The 16,555-nt window shown below is 58.7% G+C and overlaps 1 protein-coding gene across 1 annotated transcript in view; it reads left to right on the forward strand.

Moving 5' to 3' along the window:
* The first annotated feature begins 14,886 nt into the window (after positions 1–14,886).
* The window catches only part of LOC141996709 (B-cadherin-like), a 44,131-nt gene continuing 42,462 nt past the window's right edge, over positions 14,887–16,555 (forward strand). The window contains exons 1-2 of the mRNA XM_074968971.1: positions 14,887–15,019; positions 15,849–15,963. Coding sequence (XP_074825072.1) covers positions 14,963–15,019; positions 15,849–15,963 — 172 coding nt within the window. The 5' untranslated portion in view covers positions 14,887–14,962. The remainder of the gene's footprint in view (positions 15,020–15,848; positions 15,964–16,555) is intronic.

Below are 16,555 nucleotides of genomic sequence, written 5' to 3' on the forward strand. Positions count from 1 at the left end.
TATTGCTCGAGGGCTGAGCAGTAACAAGCTCCCTAGCCTTTGGGTAGTTGAGAGATCCTCCCCACTCTGGAGCCCCAGGAGCTCTGGCCTGTTTGCAGGTACTAACTTCCAAAGGGTTCTGGCCATGCTGGCTAGCAGAGCTCTGCCGCTGGCTCCCCTCACCCTGTGAGGGGGGGATGGCAGGGACCCACTTCTTGTGAGACCCCCTAGCTGGAGAGGCCAGCCCTCGCTGGACTCCTGGCAACTGGAGGGGAAAGGGGTTTCCCTAACATAGAGGCAGGATCAACCTGGGGTTTAGTATGCACCAACCCCTCGGGTCATCTAGATGACCCCTGGCAAAGGGACCATGGAAGCAGGACTCCTAGCCATTGCTGCTGAGGGGGTTGGTCTACAGGTCAGTGACCCAGTGCTGCACCCTTGTCCTGCAGGGAGGTGTTAACCGCACAGCAAGACTGAGTGGCCCTCTGGCCTGTAGATACTGCCCCAGTGCCCAGGGGGAAGTGGAGTGATTTTAGCTTCTAGCAATGCTGGTACTGGGAACAGCCAACAAGCTGCTACTATCGGAAGGGAATCCAGCCGTTGCTTCCCTCCAGTTGTGACAAACTCCTACTAGAAATGGCGTCCTGTGTCCAGAGTGATCCCTCTGCAGGTGAACAGCTGCAGCATTTGCCAGAGAGACTAGCCCCACTTTGCAGGGGCAGGGAGGTGTTTATGGCTGCAGGGGCCAGGGTAGCCCAACTAAACTGTCCTGCACTAGCCCCACCCATGCCCCAGTCAATGCACAGCCTGTCGTGCACAGCTGGGCTGCCAGGTGTTTGGAGCAGATCAGCACCTTGCAGCTGGTGGGAGCCCCCTGTTGATCCCTTATCTTGTCCCAGCCCTCCTGCAAACCTGAGCCATAAACGAGCTCAATCAGCCAAGGCCACTGATCTCCAAACAATGCTGCAGCGTGTAGCTCTCCCACAGCTAGGCAGAAGCTGAGCTTGGAAGCTGGCTAGTGAGGAGCATCCCATGCAGAGGAGAGGTTCGCAAGAGTGAATGCTGTTGCTGCTTATCTTCCTAATTACAGCTGCTTGCCTCTGCCACAGGGAGCCAGTGGGCCAGAGCCAGCCTAGGACCTCGTTAAGAACAATGAATGACATCTAAAGTGGTCCAGCTCCTGGGACTGCTCTGGCCTTGGCTTCACTGCACCTCCTGCAAGCTGTGGCAAAATCATCATCTGCAGAAAGGCTTTGGGGAGCGAGTGGCACCGCTGCCCATGGGAGCTTCCTTTGTGTCTGCAGGGAGCTGGGGAGGCCTGTGCAGAGGGTGTGATGGAGGCTGGTGAGAGCTGGGCCGGGGCCGTACGGGCAGGAAGGAGCCAGCAAGGCTTCCTCCCCACTGCCCTAAGCTAACCTGACCACCTGCGCTCCAGGGGCTGGAGTTCAGGGTGAACTGGACTTGTCAGGTGCATGTGCCCATTGAGATGCTGTATTGACAGCGAGTGCCTGAGCTCTGGAGTGAGCATGACCCTCCCCAGCAGTTGTTGCTGAGCTGGGAGCTGCTTAGAGACTTTTCCCTTCCAGGTGACATGATTTAGCCTGTAGCCAGCCAGTGGTAGAACTGGGAAGAGAACCCAGGAGTCCTGCCCTACAGAAGCATGCTTGGCTCTTGCTTCACTGATGGCAGCTGTTGCTGTGGGCCGTGAAAAAGCTGCCCTGTTCCAGCCAAGAGGAGGTGGCAGCTCTGGGGTGAGTCCAGTGACTGTTCTTACAGAGGTGGTGGGGGGGGTGAGGTGCCCAGCAGTTTTGGGGGGATTAAACTTGCATGCTCTATGCTCATGAGCAGGGGTAGGTCCAGGCCCTGCTTGGTACCAGGCCCAAGGACCTTAGCGCTGCAGAGATGAATGCCAGGAAGTCACTTAAGCAGCTGAGTTTCAAACCCTGCTACCCAACCAGTCGGAGGGCAGCGAGGTATCTGGGCCCTGAGCCCCTCCTGCAGCACGTGCCCTCGCTTTCACCCTCCACCAGACTGAACAGGTCTGGGCCTGCCGCTCACGGGAGCCTCCACGGGCACCTTTTACTTAACAGGTCCCTGCCGGGGAGCAGAAGCCCCCTGCTCCGGCCTGGCCCCTTCCTTCTGCCCAGAGATGATCCGCCTGCTCCAGACAAATCCCAGGCTGGGGGAGGGGGCCACTTCTAAACCCAGAGAGCTGCCTGTAACCTGAGGCCAGGCCCTGGCTCCTTGCTTTGCTTAGTGGTGGGGGGCCACAAACTGCCTTCTCCCCAGAGTGCCCTTCCGTGGGGGGAGGCTGGATGCAGACTGTGCCTGGACCTAGCACTGTGGGAGCTGCTCCAACTGCCCCTGGCCTGATGCTCACCTGGGGGGTGTCTACGCTACTTAAACACCCTTTGGGCTCGGCATGTGCCCTGGGAAGGGGGAGGATCCCAGAGCCTGAGCTCCAGCCCAAGCCCAAAGGTCACACCACAGTTAAACAGCCCCTGAGCCCAAGCCCCATGAGTCCAACTCAGCTGGCATGGGCCTGCTCTGGGGTTTTAATTGCAGTGTTGACAAACAACCCTGAGTGGCTCCTCCTGCTGGGCCATATGAGGGTTGCCAATTATCTGATTGCAGAAAACTGAGCACCCCTGTCCCACCCCTTCTCCAAGGCCCTGCCCCGCTCACTCCCTCTTCTCTCACCCCCCCCCCCCCTTACTTGCTCATTTTCACCAGGCTGGGACATGGGATTGGGGTGGGGGTGCAGGCTCTGGGGTGGGGTCAAAGATTATGGGTTTGGGGTGCAGGAGGGGGCTCCAGGCTGGCGGGGGTGGGGCTCAGGACTGGGGCAGACGCTTGGGGTGAGGGCTCCAGTTGGGGGTGGGGGTTCTGGGGTGCAGACAGGGATATGGAGGGGGTGCAGGCTCAGGTGGCTCCCGTAAGCAGCTGTCATGTTCCGCCAGTTTCTAGGCGCAGGGGCAGCCAGGGGTCTCTGCAAGCCACCCCTACCTGCTGGTACCGCCCCCGCAGCTCTCATTGGCCATGCTTCCCGGCCAATGGGAGCTGCAGAGCTGGCATTCAGGGCGGGGGCACTGTGCAGAGCCCCCCTGGCCCCTCTTGCACCTAAGAGCCAGAGGGAGATGCCAGCCACTGTGGCCAACGGGACTTCTAGTGGCAGTACTGACTGGAGCTGCCAGGATCCCTTTCCAGCCGCATGTTCCAGCTGAAACTCGGATGCCTGACAACTGCCAGTCACACACAGGCAGGTCTCTGCCTGCCCCCCATGTGGCTAAAGTGGGGGGCTGCAGCAAGACCCAGACCGCTCCACTTAACCCCACCTGCTCGCTCCAGCCCCCGTTTGCTTGGCTGGGGCTGTCTAGCCCTGCCCACTGACAGTGCGAGAAGTTCCCAGCAGTGGCTGAGCATGTGACCCCACTGATGTGGGTGCAGCCTCCCCCTGCACCAAAGCACAAGCCTGGGCCTGGTTCCAGGGGCAGCCTTTGCTGTCTGTCTCTGAGAACAGCTGTTGGCCTGCAGTGGAAAATAACATTCCCTGTCTCTCTCTACCAGAGCCTGACCCCCGCTCCTCTCAGGGTCCCCCCTGCAGCTGCCCTGGATCTCTGCTGAACTCTCCCAGGACAACAAGACAAACATCCCATTGCTTGTGGGAGCCCTAGGCACCCCTAGCGTGCTCAGTGCCGATCAGCCCCCCAGGCAGCACATCCCAGCACCATCAGATGTTCCCTTTCCCTGAGTTTTACAGAGGGAGGTCTCCCCACCGCAGGGCTCTGCTCTGTGCCCACCAACCAGCCCAAGGCACAGGATGGGGCCCTCACTTCCTCTTCCCCCCTCCCCAGCAGAAGGCAGCAGGCATTGGCTTCTCACCCCATACTGGCCAGGAGGCACCTTGGTTGCTCTCATGGGCAGGAACCCACTGGTGGAGGTGGCCCTAGGAAGAAGGGCCTCACTGATGCTGAGTGCCCACCAGTGACTCTTGGCTCTCACTGAGCAGGAGCAAGCTCCCCAGGGGCTAGCCAATGACCCTGGGCACCTCAGCCAGGCATCAGCTGGAGAGCACAGCCCTGCCCAGCTGCCAGGCATGAACCCACCTCCAGCACTAGCTCAGGGGGCCTGTAGCAGGATGGGGCCGGTGGCTAGTGGGGCCTCGGGGCAGGGTCCCCACTCTTCCCCAGAACAAGGTGGGGAAAAGGTAACTTTTTGAGACCCAAACAGGAGCTTCCCAGCCTAGCATCCCCCCGCAGGCACACGCTCAGCTCCACCGCTGCAGTCACCGGGGGCCCTAGCACACAGCGGGCCCCGGGGCCCCACAGTGAGTCAGCTTGCCGTGCTCCAAGCAGGCCTGGAGGGTACCGTGGGCCCAGCACCCGCTGGTGTCTCCTCCCCTCATGGGCTGTCGCCGGGAGCAGCTGAAAGGGGGGATGGTGATGGACAAGGCGGGTGAGGGACCAGTGTATGGGCTTCACCCAGCTTGTGTCTCTGTCCTGACCAAGCGCAGCTACACCAAGGCTGCAACCAATGGGCTGGCATAGACACAGCTCGAGGCTGAGATTCGGCTCCATGCCCCTGTCGTTCCCCTCCACAGCACCAGCGCTGGGCGGCTGATGGGCCGTGACTGCTGCTTGTTCGGCTACGCAGAGCCGGCTGGTGGCACTCTGTGTGCCTGGACCCAGACTGATGGCTTGGGGCAGGGATCATCTCATTAGCAGTGTGCACGGCCCTTAGTGCAGTGAGGCCCTGGTGTGTGGGGGGGCCACTAGGCACTTTGCACTACAAACATCGTAACCTCCCAGAGGTCCTGGACAGCACCAGGGAGCAGTGCGCTGGGCCGGCTCGAGCTGCGGCGGGCAGGGGCCCCTGGGTTGTTAACAGGCAGGGAGAGTCCATTCCAAACTCTTCCTTGGGTTTGCATTTCCCTCGAGCATCCGCGCTCTGCGGGTTTGCAAAGCCTCTTAGTAACAAGACCTCCACCGCAGCAGCCCCTTCAGCATCCCACCGGCCCCCGGCGCGCTCAGCTCCTGCCCCTGCCCCAGCAGCAGAGAGTTCAGAAAGCTGGGGCCTGCAGACTAGGCCCCGTTGACGGCCGTTGTTTCTTCAGGGCTCTGGTTCCCGCCATCAGCGCGAAGGATGGGCAATGGCCTGGCTGGCACAGCCGGGCACCCGTACAGGAGCAGCTAGAGCCAGGGTGGCGGGCTCCTGCCCGGGACTGCGGGAGGGCCTACGGGGCCGGCGCTGAGGAAGGGACAGCACCCAGTGCAGCGGTAGCTGAGGCCTCAGGCCACACAGGAGGGTCGTACAGGCAGCTGAGGAGCAAAGCTGGATGGGAGGGCGGGGCCGGGCTCTGTCTGACCGGGGAGGCCCTGACGGCCGGTTTCTCGCTCAGCAGCTTTCCCCGAGCTGCACCATCTCCCTGCAGCTAGCCGTGCGCTCCCTGGAGGTGCTGGCCAGCCCGCTGTTCCGCTCTGCCCCTGTCCCTGCCCCTGCCCCGGCCCTGGCCCTGCTGCCCCTCAGCCACCACCTTACACTGTAGCCCACCTGCCCCAGCCAGACCCCTGGATGATCGCCACTCTTCCTTCCTGCCCCCGCTCTATGGCCTGGCTTCACCCGGCTCCCAGCTTGGCATCCTGCCCATCTCTGCTCAGCGCTGCCCCTGGCGTCTCGCCCCTCCACGCCTGCCAGCAGCTGCAGGCCCCCCTGGGCCGTGAGCACCATCACGTCCCTTATGGCAGGGAGGCAGCACGGGTGGGGAACGGCGGCTCAGGCCTTGGCCTTTGGGCAGTGCCACGGCTACCCCGGGGAAGGGGGCAGTGCTCAGAGGGGAGCGTCCGCCTGACCCAGCAGTGTCAGGGCCATGAGCTGCTCTCCACAGTGACCAGAAAGGCCTTGCTGTCACCCAGGCCTGAGCTCCAGTGTCTGGGCCCAGTGTTCATTAGTATTTGCTAGGAGGGGAGCACCTAGAGGTCCTACCGGAGACCAGTGCTCCACCATGCCCAGCACTGCACAGGTGAGAGGCAGTCCCCGGTGGGCCAAAGGAAGGATTATCACCCATTGGGCCTTCTGTACCTGTTACAAATCCCCAAGTCAGTTTGGGGGGCAGGGAGGGGACGCCCCAAGCTGAAGCCCATGGGACTTGCTGTGGCTGCGTGTGTGGGCTGAGGAGAACCCCAGGGAGGGGGGCGGGCCAGCCTACAAGTGATGAGGGACTCGGTGCTGCTCAGACGCCTGCGTGGGCTTCTCTGGGGAATGCAGATCAGCTGGCAGGAGCCACGTGACCTGCCTACTGGGCACTTGGCAAACGTTCCCCTTGGAGCACATTCCTGCAGGGTGTGAACACCCACACTTACTGACAGGGGCCACCACTCAGCCCGCCGACTGCCCAGCACATGTGCAGCAAGCAGCTGCTTAGGGAGAGTGACTCGGAGATCCAGCTCCAGCCAGGCTGCTCTGGTCTGTAGGCGAGAAGCAGAGGTCTGGTCCCTGACAGGTGCCTTCACACAGCACCTAGGGCCTGTGGAGATGAGCGCTCTGGGACTGCTGTGAGTCAATGGGGGGGACTGGCTGATGTGCTGGGCCCCCTTTGTGCCATGAGCTTAGCCCCGCAGTGAATGTCCCTTGGGCAATGAACCAGGGCCAGGGGTTCGGCGGTTCCTCCCTTGTGGAGTCAGTAGCAGGGATTTAAATGCAGCTGACCAGTGAAATGCACTGGCCCCGCTCGTGCCCAGCGCGGCCAGGCTGCAGGTCTGGCTCGGGGCTCGTGTCTGCCACGCAGGGCTCATCCTGCCAGTCAGGGTTCAGGGCCAGAGTTCTCAAACACGGTGGCCGCACTAGCGCAATGAGAGCTAGGCAGGGAGTGGGCTCAGCAGCAGTGCGGCTCCCAGGCTCATTCAGTGTCTCTGACACTGAAGCCGGGAGGAAAATGTGGGAAATAGGAGTGTGAAGAGCATGAGTCAGGTTCAGCATGGTCCATCATCAGCCTTCCTGCATCCCCCGCCCTCCCTCCCGAGCAGCTGGCACTGGCTATTGGCGGGGGGGGGGAGGGGATGGACCCCTGCTCTGACCCACTATGGCGATTCCTAGGTTCTCAGCTGTGCCAGCTTTTCCATGGGTGCTTGCACCTTTTGGCACCACAACCGTTCCATTGTCTGAGCAAGTGTGTTACCTGCAAACCCAGCACATGGGAGGCTTGATCGGGTTGGGTGTTTTTTAATGAATCCTGGTTCTCACAGCAGGTTGCACCGTGCTCGGCACTACACAAATACAGAGTAGCTGCTCCCTACCCCAAGGGCTAAAGAGTCAAGGTAGCCCCGGGGTGGGACACAAAAGCCAAGTGACCGATGTGATGCCAGCAAACAGCGTGTGCGTGCGAGAGTGTGAGTACATGTGGATTCACATTGGAGCGGATTCACTAGCTGGGAGGCGAGGGGGGTGATGGAGACAAGGCTACGAGAATGCCCTGGGGGCGGGGAGCACCTTGGACGCTGGACTCTCGGGGCAGCCCCCAGCATGCTGCCTCATTGCACTGCACAAATATTTGCCTTCCCCAGCTGCTCAGAGGGCAAGGCAGGCTCCCGGGTGTTTTCTGAGGCTTCCCTTTCACAGGCAGTTGGCAGGGCTCTTCCCTGCCCCTTTCCTGGGGTGATTTGTGTCCCCGGGGCGGCAGGCGTACATCCAGCTGAGGGGTTAGCGTGAGGCTACAGAGCAAGGCTGACAAAAGCCGCCTTGCCCTGGCGTAGCTGTGCCCGTCTCCCACCACAGTAACACCACCGCCCCGCACGGCGCTGAGCCCTGGTCGGCACAGGGCCAGTGCAGATACTGGGTTACCTCTGTCGACCCGAACAGCCCTCCAGCAGCGGTCCCCCAGCGTCCGAGCCTGACCATTGTGAACTCCACTGCCCAGGGGTCACGGAGAACGGATGGGAACGCCACATATTTCTGAACTGCCTTTGCACGACTCCCCCACCTAGCAGCTCTCCCAAGGCCACGCTCCTGCCTGGAGCACACAAGAGGTATTGGGTCTCCTGGGCCTGTGGGTAGAAGCAGCCGTGCTGTCACTGCTGTGGAGCAGGCGTAAAGCCGTGGCCAGCTGCGAAAGGATCGTATGGGGGACAGCAGAAGGGGGGTGACCGCGGCCAGCAGCAGTGTAGTGTGAAAGCGATGGAACTGCAGCAGGCATGCCAGGCCGGGGGCCCACCTGCTGGGGCCCACCTGCAGACCTTCTATAACGAGCTGCATGCAGAGACCCCCCAGAGCACTGGGCTACCTCTGAAGTGCCTGAGACAGACCACTGCCAGGAACTGGACGGAGGACATGCAACGGGGGGTCCAGCTATGCCACAAGCCAGGACCTGTTTGAGACTCCACCGCAGCCGAGGCTGAGCAAGCCCGCTGCAGGGAAAGGAACCTCGGCTAAGCGTGTGAATGCATTTTCCAGGACCATGTTTAAACATGCAGATGGTGCCTGACCCCAGCGTCGCAGGCCACAGGTATCGACAAACAGAGGGAGCACTGTGAGCTGCTTTTCATTCCCCTGTAATGCTGGGGGCAGGGCATGCGGAGCAGCTAGTTTATGCACCCGGGGATGGCCCCTGCGTCCTCCTGAGAGATCATGAAACTTCTGTGGCAGTAATCGGTAACCTTCCCCCACAGGGATCTAGGGCTGGCAGCCTCATTTCGTCCTCCATGGTAGGACACCTCCCACGCCACTCCGCGCTGTGTGGCGGCACCATTGCAGTGTGCGGGCTGTGGGCGTACGGGCCCAGGCAGCTATAGGACACCAGCAGCAGCTGTGCTCTCCGTGCGTGGCACCCGTACGCAAGAGAGATCAGCTACAGTCACCCCGCCTGTGGCAACAGTGCCAGCGTCCTGCACTCGTACCCATGTCAATAGGGGCCAAAATGTTATTGTTCGATGCAGCCAAACAATTCCCTCCCGATTTCCCCTCTTCCCCTGCCCCCCTGACAGGCTGGGCTACGCTCACCAGGCCTTGGACTGCAGAGCAGTGCTAGGCAGAGGGTGTTAATAAGCATGGCTTTTTTAAAACTTTGGGGGCAGGGAGTTCTGAACCTTCCCTTTCCGCTGTTACTCTAAATACAATTGATACCTGCCACGGCCTCCTGAGGGTCCCCCTCCACACCTGCGGAACGCCTGTCCCTGATAAAGGGGAGGCAGAAGAGCACTTGAGAGGACATGTTCTCGGAGATAATGCAGGCCAGTGCGGCATCAGCCAGTGAGCACAGGGCCAGGAGGGTGAACACTGCAGACAGCCTGGAGAAGGAAAGAGCAGAGAGGACAAGGGCCCAGGAATCCCAGCAGGAAAAGGAGAGGGAGATGCACCAGGATGTAATGGGGCTTCTCCAACAGCAAACACAGCTGCTGCAGACTCTGGTGGACCTGGGCTCACCTCCCTTTGCAGTACATGGAGAACTCCCTACACCCAACACCGTTCCACATGGCATCAGGGGCTACATCCCTTTCCTGACCACACCACACTGGCGGACCTTAAGGACAACCACAGCTCCACCTGCACTGACCTGCTGTATGCTGCTGTCTGTGTAGCCAAAATGGTCTGTGACGGCCCGGAATGTTCTTTTCCTTGTTAAGTTCTATCTGTTAATTGCTTTCTGAAGTTTTTCTTGTATTTATTTTTCTGTTGCACGTGGGGTTTTTGCACTGGTTTTGGTTCGCAATAAAAGCCTGGTTTTGGAAATGAATTCATCTTTATTACTTGACAACACGTGCTGCAGAATGCGGCGCGCTAGTGAAAGACCCCACTGCTGCGCTGTCAAGGTTCCTTCCCCACTCTGAACTCTAGGGTACAGATGTGGGGACCTGCATGAAAACCCCCTAAGCTTATTTTTACCAGCTTAGGTTAAAACTTCCCCAAGGTACAAACTATTTTACCTTTTGCCCTTGGACTTCATGGCTGCCACCACCAAGCGTCTAACAAATATATAACAGGGAAAGAGCCCGCTTGGAAACGTCTTTCCCCCCAAAATCCTCCCCAAACCCTACACCCCTTTTCCTGGGGAAGGCTTGATAAAAATCCTCACCAATTTGCATAGGTGAACGCAGACCCAAACCCTTGGATCTTAAGAACAATGAAAAAGCAATCAGGTTCTTAAAAGAAGAATTTTAATTGAAGAAAAAGTAAAAGAATCACCTCTGTAAAATCAGGGTGGTAAATACCTTACAGGGTAATCAGATTCAAAACATAGAGAATCCCTCTCGGCAAAACCTTAAGTTACAAAAAGACACAAAAACCGGAATATACATTCCGTTCAGCACAACTAATTTTATCAGCCATTTAAACAAAACAGAATCTAACGCATTTCTAGCTAGATTGCTTACTAAGTTCTAAGACTCCATTCCTTTTCTGTTCCCAGGAAAAACAACACACAGACAGAGAACCTTTGTTTCTCCCCCGCTCCAGCTTTGAAAGTATCTTGTCTCTCATTGGTCATTTTGGTCAGGTGCCAGCGAGGTTATCCTAGCTTCTTAACCCTTTACAGGTGAGAGGGTTTTGCCTCTGGCCAGGAGGGATTTTAAAGATTTTTACCCTTCCCTGTATATTTATGACATGGGCATTGTCCTGGGCAGCAGAACTCATGGGGTCAGTGACACACAGAGTAATTAGAAATGTCCAGCAAGCACTGAAAAGTTAATGGGTGCATTAGCAGACAGGGTTACAGTCACAGATGTACACGATTCCTAACAGGCCCCAAAACTGCAGGGCCAAGGCGTATCCAGCCCAGCCCGCACATCACTGGGGCGGACTGTCAAAGGGCTCTTTCAAGGCCTCCCAGAGCCATAGAGCTCTGTACTGAGCTCTTCTAACAGCTCTTGTGTCAGGCTGTTCAAATTCAGCAGAGAGCCGCTCCACCCCACCCCAGCAGCAACTTCCCCCCTTTGCTTCACAGACATCATGCAGGACGCAGCAGGCAACTAGAACCATTGGGATATTTTTCTCATTTAGATCCAATCATGTGAGTGAACAAAGCCAGCGTCCCACTCTTCAACCTACCAAACGCACATTCAACTCTCATTCTGCACCTGCTGAGCCAGAGGCTGATGCTTCCCTTGGTGTTGTCGAGGGGGCTGGTGTACAGCTTCATGAGCCAGGGGTAGGCCGGGTCCCCCAGGATCACAATTGGCATTTCAACTTCACCAGCGTTAACCCTCTGGTTGTCAAAGACTGCCCCTGCTTGTAACTTTCTGAACAGTCCTGTGTGCGTAAAGATGCGTGTGTCATGCACCTTCCCTGACCAGCCCACACTGATGTCAGTGATGCATCCCTGGTGAGCCACCAATGTGTGCGTAACCGCAGAAACATAGCCCTTGCTGTTGACATACGGTGTTGCAAGGTGAGCGGGTGCCAAAAGAGGAATACACGAGCCATCTATCACCCCACGGCAGTTTGGGAGCACCATTGCAGCAAATTCATCCACTATGTCCTGCACGTTACAGAGAATCACAGACCTGCCCAGCAGGAGACGAGGAGCGGCCTTCACACTTGCCTGCCAACAGCCCCCACTGTGGATCTTCCAGCTCCCAAGTGATTGCCCACTGACCGGCAGCAAGCTGGTGTTGCAAGCTTTCACAGTTCAATCACCGTTCTCTTCTCAGCTGGGAATACATTTCTCCTTCTCGTGTCCCTGCACTGGAGGGCTGGACTGAGCTCAGAGCACAGAGCTAGGAATGGGGCCTGCACTATGACACCATCCATCAGTCAGTGCTTGTTTCTTGGGGTGAGAAGCGCGCTCCACCCTCAGCAGCTACTCCTTGAAAGCCGCCAACATCTTGAACTGGTTTGCGCTGTGTCCCACGCAATCTGTCCTCCACGAAATCATCCCGTTCCCCGGTGCTGTGGTTCTTCGTGCAGCTCTGCAAATACTGGAGTATCGTTCAGCCTGGGTTTGTAACGCTCATGCCAACGGTGCACAGCTGTGTAGGGCCGCAGGCTCCATGTTTCTGTCAGAGATGATGAACCGCAAAAAGGGCCAGGCCAGTGTGTGAGATGTTTTTAAAAGGCATGCATATGATGGGATACGGATGGCACCACTACGGGATGAAGTTGCATGCTGGGAACTTGACCCCCTTGCTCCCAGCACCCCTGCGTGACTCAATGCTGCCCTGCCATGCATTGCCAAGATTTCCCAGAAGACAATGTGCTGGACCATGGTGAGTGGCACATTGGGAAACCTCCCGCAGGGCGCTGTGCTGTGCATCCACACACGCATGCCTGATGAGTACGTGCAGCACCGACGCCAGGACCCAACGTGATCTACCAACGTGCGACATACTAACCGCTGCAGCTCTATGCCACATAACTTGTGTCAGCCCAAATCTGTAGTGTAGACATGGCCTGAGAGACCTCTCCAAGAATGCTGCTGTGCTGTGCTCTGCCTTCCACGGTGCTGAGGTTCCTCTCAAGCCATCCTAACGCAGTCCCAGGGGGTTCACTACTAGCGTAGAGGGATCCCTGGGTGGTACAGAGCCAGGACAATGGCTCCTGAGCCACACCCAACTCTTCCCTGCTGCTAACCAACACCTCATCTTAAGAGGTGCAATTCAGTCCACCTCTCCTGGGTCCCTGCACCACCACAGGGATGAATTCCAGCCAGCCAGGAGATGAGAGTTAGCCAGGCCCTTGGGGCCAGGATCCCAGCTGCTCCCTCCCTCCCTCTCGGAAAGAGACGGATGCTAATGTGTCCTGCTGAACAAGCTAGAGTGACAGGGAGAGAAGGCTCCCCTAGCCCGGGCTGCCCTACAGCCTGGCCCTGCCTTCCAGGCTGGGGATGTGTTCCCAGATCCAGGAAAGGTTTGATGCTACCTTTGACAGGCAGATTTACAGACATTTGTGACAAGCCATGTGGCTCTACCCTGCCCTTCCCACTTACTAACCCACCATTTGCACAAGGCTGAGGGCTGGCCCTCGCCCTCTCTCGGCTAGGCTGGGGCACATAGGTACCAGAGAAGCTGGGGGAGGCCCTATGGCCAGATCCTCAAAGGTAGTTCGGCTCCTAACTTCCACTGATTTGAAGGGAATGTGGGAGCCTAAATACCTCTGAGGACCTGGGCCTAAATTCACACCAAGCAGCTGGTTCTGTCTTCCTTGGTCCGTTCAATTCCCAGGTCCAGGCTGGGGTCGGGCTGAAGAACCTTGCTGTGCTTTTCTTCTGTTTGCTGACGGCCAGACAGGATCGGGCAAATTCACAAACAACAGCTGTTTCCGGGAAAGCATTTGCTCTGTGTTTGCGCAGAAAGGGCACTTCAGCCACCTGTTTCTGCCATCGGGTGGCCATTGAGCCTGCGATAAAGACTGAAAGTTCAGAGACCAGCTCCTCACCTGGTGGAACCTGGAAGTGACATCAGCGGAGTGTTGCCAGTTTACACCAGGTGAAGATATTTAACCCTAGATCCCAACCATCATGCACCCTAAGAGCCAGGATCAAGCTTTCCAATGTCAATGGAACCCAGAGAGGTCAGGACACTCTTATTGCAGGACAGAAGTTTCCTCTCCTGAAAACTTTACAGTCTGAGAACCTAAATCTGCAAACATGTACTTAAACAGCCTGATCGGTTTGGTTCTAGATTCCCCACCAGAATCCCAACAGACAAAGGATGAGGGGCAGGTTGTGAAGTGATTGAGGGGTGACAGCAGGCATCTCACTGGTAATGATAGTTTGTATTTTTGGGTAGCACCCAGAAGCATCAGCTGAGCTGGGCCCCCCATTGTGCCGGGTGCTGCACAGACAAGCAGCAGGAGCCAGCCCTCGCCCCAGAGGCCTTGCAGTTCAAGGGCCAGTGAGTTGTTTCTGAGCAGCGCACAGTGGCTTGGTTTGGGAAATCTGCCTCTCCGGAAAATCCCAAATGGAAATGCCACTTCCTGCAGGGCTGCCTTTACATTCGCTCCTCTGACCTGTGCCACAGTTAGGGAGGCTAGAAGGGCGAGGACAAAACGCAGTGGCAGCTTTCAGGGGCTGGGCTGGGGCTGGGACAGTTCTGCCTTAGCCGGCTCCCTTGAGGCTGCAGAAGTGCATTTCTGTTCTTTCCCGCAGAGGCCGGATCTGCCTCATCCCTCTCCCACGTGAGGAAATAATAAGGGGGCTAAGGAACACGCTGGATCTGCTTGTGTGCCTGTGACTTCGGCTGCACTGCCCTCTCCAGCCATGTCGCCATGCCCCTCCCAGCAGCATCCAGCTGTACCCACATCCCAGGCCTTCCACAACTGCCACACACCCTGGGGACACCGCCGAGGCCAGCTTTGAGAGGGCTTGTTCCCAGGGTGAGAGAAGTGAGGATCATTTGTTATCTCATTGGTGTACACCCCCGCTCCCTGTCAGATTTGTCTGATGTCCCCTCGGAGCTCTAGGCACCTCCTGGGGAGCCCAGGCTCCTAATGCCAGCAGGCCGGATCCGCGCCGGGTGGGTCTGTCGGCCCAGCGGGGCACTGTCCCAGCAGCTCCGCTGGACGTGAGCCCAGGCTCCCCCGGAGCGTTCTCGAGCAGGGACTGGCTCTCTGGGGCACCCAGCGCGGAGGGCCCTGGGTGCTGCCTCAGGGTCCCTTTCTCCAGCCGGCCCAGGCCTTGCTGCCGGCGCCCGGCGGGCGAGCCCCTGTCTGGGCACCAGGCAGGGCTCGCAGCTGGATGCCCCGCGCAGGGGGCGCTGGAAGACACCTCTGGGGCAGACAAAGGGCCGCCCCGGGGAGCCAGGCCCTGCGGGCGAGGCAGGTCCAGGCTGGAGCCCGGATCGGACCGGGCCGGGCCGGGCCGAGCCGCGCCGCGCCGCGCCAGAGCGGAGCGCACCCACCGCTGGCCCAGGGGTGGAGCCTCCTCACCTGCGGGGCGGGGCGGGGCGGGGCGCGGCGCGGCGCTGGGAGCGGCCGCACCTGCCCGGCCGGCACTCGGCGCTGCAGCGCGCCCGGAGCAGAGCGAAGCCTCGATCCGCAGCGACCTGCCGCCTCCTGTCCCATGGGGCCGCCGCGGGGCCGCCTGCCCGGGCTCTGCCTGCTGCTGCTGCTGCTGCAGGTAACGGGGCCGGGGCGCTGGGCCGGTCCCCGATCCCTTCCTGGGGCTGGACTGCGCCCCCCGGCTCCGCTCGGCAAGGGCGAGGCCGGGTGTCACTTCTGGGGGGTTGTGCAGAGCCGCTTCCTGGAGCACCCGGCTGCCACCCCCTCAGCCTCCCATGCGCCCCTTCGTAAGGCAGCACCCGCCCTGGCTGCCCCACTACCACCCCCTCCTGCCCCCACACCCACTTTGTAAGGGCAGCCCCCCCCAGCTGCCCCCTGCTGCCACCCCCCTTCGTAGGGCAGCACCCCCTGCAGTGTGCCCCCCCGCCCTCTGAGGCACCCCTGCCTAGGCAGTGGGTTGCTGTACTTGTGGTGTGCTGGGGCAGCATTGGCCAGCGTTGTGCGCAGTAGCCAGGCGCTGACTCCAGCGTTCAGGGCTCGTTGGACTCTCCACGGTCTCGGATCCAGGGCTGGGACTCTCATGGGACAGGCTCTGCCATGAGGCTGCCGGTCTGTGACACAGACTTTCTCCCTGGAGCCCAGTGCTCCTGCCTCACGGGGATTCTGGCAGTGCAGAGGACAGGGGAGGGCTCAATTGCAGGTGGAATTTCCTTCTAAACAGAGGGATTTTCTGGGAGGCTTACTGCTTGTGACCTGTCCCGGATGCCAGATACAGCTTCCCTGGGGGCTAGGGGGACATGAGCTTTGGGACCCGTTCCTTCTGGATCCTCCGAGTAGAATTCTCTGGGCAGGATTTTTGGGGGTCAGCACGATGGGGTTCAAGGGAAATCGCAGATAGGGCCAGGCCAGAACGTGCGACTTACTAACGCTTATTTCTCGGGAATCAGGCTGGCCAGTGGTTTTGCGAGGAGGTGTCGCAGTGCCAGCCAGGTTTTGGCTCCGAGAACTACATCTTCCCTGTCTCCCGGCGGGATCTGGAGACTGGCCGAGTGCTGGGCAAAGGTAAGGTGACCTCTCAGCTCCTTGAATGCTCCATGCGAGGCAGGTGTTCTCCCACTTGATCTTAGGGCAGCTCACACCTTAATGTGGAGACCGTTTCCCTCAGCTGCTGTGTTCATCATCACGCAGACTGTTCCTGATCATAGGTTCATAGAGTTTATGGCCAGAAGGGACCACAGCGATCATCCCGTCTGCCCACCTCAATAACCCGGGCCATGGGACTGCCTCGAATTAATCCCTGTTTGAACTAGAAAAACAGCCAATTTGGATGTAAAAATTACTGGAGCTGGAGAAACCACCAGATAACATCCTTACAGCAGGTACTGCTGATTGGGACAAGTACAGTTCGGAAAGGATTTAATGTGTTTCTAAATACTGCTGCTGGGAAAAGGGAGAGCCCATCGCCTTTGGGCAGTGGAGATATGGCTGGTCACAAGACCGCAGTTTGCTTTACGCTTTTGCATCTCCCTGTGCTGTAACAGTGACAGAAGTTTCACTAGATCAGTAAATGTTTATCAGTGTCTCCTGCTACTGACAGTCAAGTGTTAACAAGCAGTGAGGATCACTGAAATCTGCCCTTTCCCCTCTAGCTATG

Source organism: Natator depressus, chromosome 12, assembly GCF_965152275.1.
Source record: "Natator depressus isolate rNatDep1 chromosome 12, rNatDep2.hap1, whole genome shotgun sequence".
NCBI lineage: Eukaryota > Metazoa > Chordata > Testudines > Cheloniidae > Natator > Natator depressus.